Here is an 8583-nt window from a genome sequence, read left to right as displayed (position 1 = left end):
AGTGATTTCTGATGAGCCTCGGTGATTTCCAGCAAGGTCCTGGTGATTTATGATGGACCCACAGATTTCTGGCAGGGATTCGGTGAATTTTAGCATTAACACGGTCAGCGATTTCCAGCAATAGATGGAGATTTCTGGTGAAAATCAGTGATTTCTGGTGCCACTCGATAATTTCCGGTGCCATTAGGTAATTTCCGGTGTCACTTGATGACGTCTGGCGACTTGGTAATTTCTGGAGATACTTGGCAATTTCCAGCGACACTCGGACATTTCCAGCGACACTTGGCAATTTCCAGTGGGGACTTGGTGATTTCTGCTGGGGATTCGGTGATTTCCAGTAGGCACCCAATGATTTTCAAAGACACTCAGTGATTTTTGGTGGGACAGTGGTGATTTTGGGCAACACTCGGTGATTTCTGGTGACAGCTGGTGATTTTGGCAACATTCGGAAATTTTCAGTGACACTCAATGAATTCCGGTGTCATTAGGTAATTTCCGGAGTCACTTGATAATTTGTGGCAACACTCGGTGACATTCGGCAATTCACTGCGACACACGATGATTTCCGGTGATGATTTCTGTGATTTCCAGTGATACTCTGTGATTTCTGGCGATGACCCAGTAATTTCCGGTGAGGATTCTGCAATGCCGGCGAGGATTTGGTCATTTCTGGAGATACATTGCAATTTCCAGTGCCACTCAGCAATTTCTGGCAACGTGTGGCGATTTCCGTTGATATGTGGCAATTTCCAGTGACACTGTGATTTCCGGCAGGGACTCGGTGATTTAAGGAAGGATTCTGTGATTTCCGGTGACACTCTGTGATTTCCAGCAGGGATTGTGATTTCTGGTGACACTGGTTTCCAGCTGGGATTCAGTGATTTCCAGCAGGGATTTGGTGATTTCCAGCAGGGATTTGGTGATTTCCAACAGGGACCTAGTGATTTCTGGTGATAAGCGGTATTTTTTGGTGACACTCAATGGAAGGATCAATAACCAAGTAGCTTAGATTTAAGATGTGGGGATTTGAGGAAAAACCTTTTCACCGAGAGGGCGATGGGAACCTGGAACTCATTGCCTGAAAGGGCGATAGAAGCGGGAACCCTCACAACATTACAGAAGTATTTAGATCACGTTTGAAATGACATAGCATACAAGGCTACTGACCAGATGCTGGAAAATGGGATTAGAAAAGATAAGTGCTTGATGACCGGCTCAAATTTGACGGACGGAAGGGCTATCCTGGAAAACACGACTCGGTAATTTCCGGCGCGGACTCGGGTATTTCCGGATGGACTCGGTGTTTACCGGTCTTTCCGAACGGAGAATCGGGTATTTCCGGTGAAGACTCGGGTGTTTCCGGCGGAGACGCTGTCGTGCTGTCCGGACCCGGTGACTGTTGAAATTTGAATCTCGGGCCTCGGGCTCTGTGATGAGAATCCGCGCCGCTCGGCACACACTCACTCCCAGACCATGACAGTGCTTCAGGAACCAGTTCAGGTAAACACGGCTCGTCCTCCCGCTCCCAGGCCGGGACCCGACGCCCGCCCCCAGGCCGGGACCCGACGCCCGCCCCCAGGCCGGGACCCGACGCCCGCCCCCAGGCCGGGAGCCCGCTCGCAGGCCGGCTACGGCTGTGTGTGGTTTTGGCGGGGGTGGGGGAAAGAGAGTGACTGTGTTTGGGGGAGGGGGAGAGTGTGACTGTTTGGGGGAGGGGGAAAGAGTGTGACTGTGTTTGGGGGGAGGGGGAGAGTGTGATTGTGTTTGGGGGAGAGTGTGACTGTTTGGGGGGAGGGGGAGAGTGTGACTGTGTTTGGGGGGAGGGGGAGAGTGTGACTGTGTTTGGGGGGAGGGAGAGTGTGACTGTGTTTGGGGGGAGGGGGAGTGTGACTGTGTTGGGGGGGAGGGGGAGTGTGACTGTGTTGGGGGGGAGGGGGAGTGTGACTGGGTTGGGGGGGAGGGGGAGTGTGACTGGGTTGGGGGGGAGGGGGAGTGTGACTGGTTGGGGGGGAGGGGGAGTGTGACTGGTTGGGGGGGAGGGGGAGTGTGACTGGTTTGGGGGAGGGGGAGTGTGACTGTGTTTGGGGGAGGGGGAGTGTGACTGTGTTTGGGGGAGGGGGAGTGTGACTGTGTTTGGGGGGAGGGGGAGTGTGACTGTGTTTGGGGGGAGGGGGAGTGTGACTGTGTTTGGGGGGAGGGGGAGAGTGTGACTGTGTTTGGGGGGAGGGGGAGAGTGTGACTGTGTTTGGGGGGAGGGGGAGAGTGTGACTGTGTTTGGGGGAGGGGGAGAGTGTGACTGTGTTTGGGGGAGGGGGAGAGTGTGACTGTGTTTGGGGGAGGGGGAGAGTGTGACTGGGGGAGGGGGAGAGTGGCTGTGTTTAGGGGAGGGGGAGTGTGACTGTTTGGGGGAGGGGAAGGGGGAGTGTGACTGTTTGGGGAAGGGGGAGTGTGACTGTTTGGGGGGGAGGGGGAGAGTGTGACTGTGTTGGGGGGGAGGGGGAGAGTGTGACTCTGGGGGAGGGGGAGAGTGTGACTGTGTTTGGGGGAGGGGGAGAGTGTGACTTTGGGGGAGGGGGAGAGTGTGACTGTTTGGGTGAGGGGGAGAGTGTGACTGTTTGGGTGAGGGGGAGAGTGTGACTGTTTGGGTGAGGGGGAGAGTGTGACTGTGTTTGGGGGAGGGGGAGAGTGTGGCTGTGTTTAGGGGAGGGGGAGAGTGTGGCTGTGTTTAGGGGAGGGGGAGTGTGACTGTTTGGGGGAGGGGGGTGTGACTGTTAGGGGGAGGGGAGTGTGACTGTTTGGGGGAGGGGAGTGTGACTGTTTGGGGGAGGGGAGTGTGACTGTTTGGGGGAGGGGAGTGTGACTGTTTGGGGGAGGGGAGTGTGACTGTTTGGGGGAGGGGAGTGTGACTGTTTGGGGGAGGGGAGTGTGACTGTTTGGGGGAGGGGAGTGTGACTGTTTGGGGGAGGGGAGTGTGACTGTTTGGGGGAGGGGAGTGTGACTGTTTGGGGGAGGGGAGTGTGACTGTTTGGGGAAGGGGGAGTGTGACTGTTTGGGGAAGGGGGAGTGTGACTGTGTTTGGGGGGAGGGGGAGAGTGTGACTGTTTGGGGGAGGGGGAGAGTGTGACTGTTTGGGGAGGGGGAGAGTGTGACTGAGTTTGGGGGAGGGGGAGAGTGTGGCTGTGTTTGGGGGGAGGGGGAGAGTGACTCTGGGGGAGGGGGAGAGTGTGACTGTGTTTGGGGGAGTGGGCGAGTGACTGGGGGAGTGGGCGAGTGACTGTGTTTGGGGGAGGGGGAGAGTGTGACTGGGGGAGGGGGAGAGTGTGACTGTGTTTGGGGGGAGGGGGAGAGTGTGACTTTGGGGGGAGGGGGAAGAGTGTGACTGTGTTTGGGGGGAGGGGGAGAGTGTGACTGTGTTTGGGGGGAGGGGGAGAGTGTGACTGTTTGGGGGGGAGGGGGAGAGTGTGACTGGGGGAGGGGGAGAGTGTGACTATTTGGGGGAGGGGGCGAGTGTGACTGTTTGGGGGAAGAGTGACTGTTTGGGGGAGGGGGCGAGTGTGACTGTGTTTGGGGGAGGGGGGGAGTGGGCGAGTGTGACTGGGGAAGGGGGAGAGTGTGGCTGTGTTTAGGGGAGGGGGAGTGTGACTGTTTGGGGGAGGGGGAGTGTGACTGTTTGGGGGAGGGGGAGTGTGACTGTGTTTGGGGGAGGGGGAGTGTGACTGTGTTTGGGGAAGGGGGAGTGTGACTGTGTTTGGGGAAGGGGGAGTGTGACTGTGTTTGGGGAAGGGGGAGTGTGACTGTGTTTGGGGGAGGGGGAGTGTGTGACTGTTTGGGGGAGGGGGAGTGTGACTGTTTGGGGGAGGGGGAGAGTGTGACTGTTTGGGGGGAGGTGACGGTGGGGAGAGAGTGTGACTGTGTTTGGGGAGGGGGCGAGTGTGACTGTTGGGGAGTGGGTGAGTGTGACTGTATTTGGGGGAGGGGAGAGTGGACTGTGTTTGGGGAGGGGAGAGTGTGACTGTGTTGGGGGAGGGGGAGAGTGTGACTGTGTTTGGGGAGGGGGAGAGTGACGTGTTTGGGGAGGGGGAGAGTGGGACGGTGGAGAGTGTGACTGTTTGGGGAGGGGAGAGTGGCTGTAGGAGGGGAGTGTGACTGGTTTGGGGGAGGGGAGTGTGACTGTTTGGGGAGGGGGAGTGTCACTGTTGTTGGGGAGGGAGTGTGGACTGTTTGGGGAGGGGAGAGTGTGACTTGGATTGGGGACGCGTTGGGGGAGGAGAGTGACTGCGTTTAGGGCGGGAGGAGGTGACTGCGTGGGAGGGGAGAGAGTGCGTTTGGGGGAGGGGAGAGAGTGCGTTTGGGGAGGGGAGAGTGAGTGCGTTTGGGAGGGGAGAGTGTGACTGCTTTTGGGGGAGGGGAGAGTGTGACTGCGTTTGGGGGGAGGGGGGAGAGTGTGGCTGCGTTTGGGGGGGGAGGGGGAGTGTGGCTGCGTTTGGGGGAGGAGGAGTGTGGGGCTGCGTTTGGGGGGAGGGGGAGTGTGTGGCTGCGTTGGGGGGGGAAAGAGTGTTGCTGCGTTTGGGGGAGGGGGAAGAGTGTGGCTGTGTTTGCGGGGGAGAGAGAGTGACTGCGGGGGGGAGAGAGCGTGAGTGACTGGGGGGGTGACTTGGGGGGGGTTAATGGCTGTTTGGTGGGGGGTTGGGGTGGTAAAGACTTGTTTGGGGGTGGTAATTACTTGTTTGGTGGGGGTGGAGGGGTAATGACTGTCGTTGGGTGGGGGGGTGAAGGGGGGTAATGATTGTTGTTGGGTGGGGTGGGTAATGACTTGTTTGGTGGGGGGGGGTAATGACTTGTTTGGCGGGGGGGTGATGACTGACTTGTTTGGTGGGGGGAAATGACTTGTTTGGTGGGGGGGGGAATGACTTTGGTGGGGGGGGCAAATGACTGTTGTTTGGTGGGGGGGATGACTTGTTTGGGGGGGGGAAATGACTATTGTTTGGTGGGGGGGAAATTACTATTGTTTGGTGGGGGGGGAATGACTATTGTTTGGTGGGGGGGAATGACTATTGTTTGGTGGGGGGGGAATGACTATTGTTTGGTGGGGGGAGAAATGACAATTGTTTGGTGGGGGGGGGAATGACAATTGTTTGGTGGGGGGGATGACAATTGTTTGGTGGGGGGGCAAATGACTATTGTTTGGTGGGGGGGGGAAATGACTTGTTTGGTGGGGGGGGAAATGACTATTGTTTGGTGGGGGGGGAAATGACTATTGTTTGGTGGGGGGGGAAATGACTATTGTTTGGTGGGGGGGAAATGACTATTGTTTGGTGAGGGGGAAATGACTATTGTTTGGTGGGGGGGAAATGACAATTGTTTGGTGGGGGGGTGAAATGACTATTGTTTGGTGGGGGGGGAAATGACTATTGTTTGGTGGGGGGGGAAATGACTATTGTTTGGTGGTGGGGTGGGAAATGACTATTTGGTGGGGGGGGGGGAAATGACTATTGTTTGGTGGGGGGGGGGAAATGACTATTGTTTGGTGGGGGGGGGAAATGACTATTGTTTGGTGGGGGGGGGAAATGACTATTGTTTGGTGGGGGGGGGGAAATGACTATTGTTTGGTGGGGGGGGGAAATGACTATTGTTTGGTGGGGGGGGGAAATGACTATTGTTTGGGGGGGGAAATGACTATTGTTTGGTGGGGGGGGAAATGACTATTGTTTGGTGGTGGGGCGTAATGAGTGTTGTTTGGGGGGGGGGGTAATGGCTGTTTGGTGGTGGGGGGTAATGACTGTTGTTTGGTGTTTGGGGGGGGTAATTACAGTTGTTTGGGGGGGTAATTACTGTTGTTTGGTGTTTAGGGGGGTAATGACTGTTGTTTGGTGGTGGGGGGTAATGACTGTTGTTTGGTGGTGGGGGGTAATGACTGTTGTTTTGGTGGTGGGGGTAATGACTGTTGTTTTGGTGGTGGGGGGTAATGACTGTTTGGTGTGGGAGGGTGAGTAATGCCTGTTGTATGGTGGTGGGGGTAATGACAGTTTGGTGGGGGATAGGCGGTAATGACTGTTGTTTGGTGGGGGGTAATGACTGTAGTTTGGGGTGGGTGGGTAATGACTGTTGATTGGTGGGGGTGTAGGGGGTTAATGACTGCTGTTTGGTTGGGGTGGGGCTTAATGACTTGTGGGCAGTAATGACTTTGGGTGGCAGGTGGGGGGTAATGACTGCTTGGTGAGGGCGGTGGGGGGGTAATGACTGTAGTTTGTTGTGGGGGTGAGGGTGTTAATGACTGTAGTTTGGTGTGGGGGTGGGTGGGGGGGTACTGACATGTTTGGTGCGGCGGGGTGAGGTGTAATGACTGTTGTTTGGTGGGAGGTCAGGGGGGTAATGACTGTTTGGTGGGAGATGAGGGGGGGTAATGACTTGTTTGGTGGGGGGTGAGAGGGGTAATGACTTGTTTGGTGAGGGGGGTATTAGCTGTTTGGTGAGGGTGGTAATGACTTGTTTGGTGTGGGGGTGAGGGGGTTAATGACTAGTTTGGTGTGGGAGTGGGTGGGGGGGGTACTGACTTGTTTGGTGGGGCGGGGTGAGAGATAATGACTGTTGTTTGGTGGGAGGTGAGGGGGGTAATGACTGTTGTTTGGTGGGAGATGAGGGGGGTAATGACTTGTTTGGTGGGGGGGTGAGAGGGGTAATGACTTGTTTGGGAGGGGGGGTATTAGCTGTTTGGTGAGGGTGGTAATGACTTGTTTGGTGGGGGGGTGAGGGGAGTAATGACTTGGGTGAGGTGGGTAATGACTGGTGGGGGGGTGCGGAGGTAATGACTTGTTTGATGGGGGTAATGACTGTTTGGTGGGGGGGGGGTACTGACTTTTTTGTGGGTGGGGTGGGGGAGTAATGAATGTTTGGTGGGAGGGTAATGACTTGTTTGGTGTGGGGTATTGACTTTGGTGGGGTGGGATGGCGGGTAATGACTGTTGTTTGGTGGGGGAGGGGTAATGACTGTAGTTTGGTGGGGAGGGTAATGACTGTCGTTTGCGAGGGGCGTGGTGTGGAAATGACACGTTTGCTGGGGGTGGTTGGGGGGGTAATGACTTGTTTGCTGGGGTGGGGGGGTAATGAGGTTGTTTGAGGGGCGGGGGGCAATGACTTGTTTGGTGGGGGCGGGGTAATGACTTGTTTGGTGGGGGCGGGGTAATGACTTGTTTGGTGGCGGAGTAATGACTGTTTTTTGGTGGCGGGTAATGACTTTTTTGGTGGCGGGTAATGACTGTTTGGTGGGGGAGTAATGACTGTTTGGTGGGGGAGTAATGACTGTTGTTTGGTGGCGGAGTAATGACTGTTGTTTGGTGGGGGAGTAATGACTGTTTGGTGGCGGAGTAATGACTGTTGTTTGGCGGCGGAGTAATGACTGTTGTTTGGCGGCGGAGTAATGACTGTTGTTTGGCGGCGGAGTAATGACTGTTGTTTGGCGGCGGAGTAATGACTGTTGTTTGGCGGCGGAGTAATGACTGTTGTTTGGCGGCGGAGTAATGACTGTTGTTTGGCGGCGGAGTAATGACTGTTGTTTGGCGGCGGAGTAATGACTGTTGTTTGGCGGCGGAGTAATGACTGTTGTTTGGCGGCGGAGTAATGACTGTTGTTTGGCGGCGGAGTAATGACTGTTGTTTGGCGGCGGAGTAATGACTGTTGTTTGGCGGCGGAGTAATGACTGTTGTTTGGCGGCGGAGTAATGACTGTTGTTTGGCGGCGGAGTAATGACTGTTGTTTGGCGGCGGAGTAATGACTGTTGTTTGGCGGCGGAGTAATGACTGTTGTTTGGCGGCGGAGTAATGACTGTTGTTTGGCGGCGGAGTAATGACTGTTGTTTGGCGGCGGAGTAATGACTGTTGTTTGGCGGCGGAGTAATGACTGTTGTTTGGCGGCGGAGTAATGACTGTTGTTTGGCGGCGGAGTAATGACTGTTGTTTGGCGGCGGAGTAATGACTGTTGTTTGGCGGCGGAGTAATGACTGTTGTTTGGCGGCGGAGTAATGACTGTTGTTTGGCGGCGGAGTAATGACTGTTGTTTGGCGGCGGAGTAATGACTGTTGTTTGGCGGCGGAGTAATGACTGTTGTTTGGCGGCGGAGTAATGACTGTTGTTTGGCGGCGGAGTAATGACTGTTGTTTGGCGGCGGAGTAATGACTGTTGTTTGGCGGCGGAGTAATGACTGTTGTTTGGCGGCGGAGTAATGACTGTTGTTTGGCGGCGGAGTAATGACTGTTGTTTGGCGGCGGAGTAATGACTGTTGTTTGGCGGCGGAGTAATGACTGTTGTTTGGCGGCGGAGTAATGACTGTTGTTTGGCGGCGGAGTAATGACTGTTGTTTGGCGGCGGAGTAATGACTGTTGTTTGGCGGCGGAGTAATGACTGTTGTTTGGCGGCGGAGTAATGACTGTTGTTTGGCGGCGGAGTAATGACTGTTGTTTGGCGGCGGAGTAATGACTGTTGTTTGGCGGCGGAGTAATGACTGTTGTTTGGCGGCGGAGTAATGACTGTTGTTTGGCGGCGGAGTAATGACTGTTGTTTGGCGGCGGAGTAATGACTGTTGTTTGGC

The 8583-nt window shown here is 55.6% G+C and overlaps 1 protein-coding gene across 1 annotated transcript in view; it reads left to right on the top strand.

Annotated features, from left to right (window-relative positions):
• The first annotated feature begins 1324 nt into the window (after positions 1-1324).
• Positions 1325-8583, top strand: part of cdc27 (cell division cycle 27) — a 241920-nt gene continuing 234661 nt past the window's right edge. The window contains exon 1 of the mRNA XM_072486884.1: positions 1325-1500. Within this exon, the coding sequence (XP_072342985.1) occupies positions 1474-1500 (27 nt within the window). The 5' untranslated portion in view covers positions 1325-1473. The remainder of the gene's footprint in view (positions 1501-8583) is intronic.

Source organism: Scyliorhinus torazame, chromosome 21 (genome assembly GCF_047496885.1).
Source record: "Scyliorhinus torazame isolate Kashiwa2021f chromosome 21, sScyTor2.1, whole genome shotgun sequence".
Classification (NCBI taxonomy): domain Eukaryota; kingdom Metazoa; phylum Chordata; class Chondrichthyes; order Carcharhiniformes; family Scyliorhinidae; genus Scyliorhinus; species Scyliorhinus torazame.
This window is presented reverse-complemented; position numbering and strand designations above follow the sequence as displayed.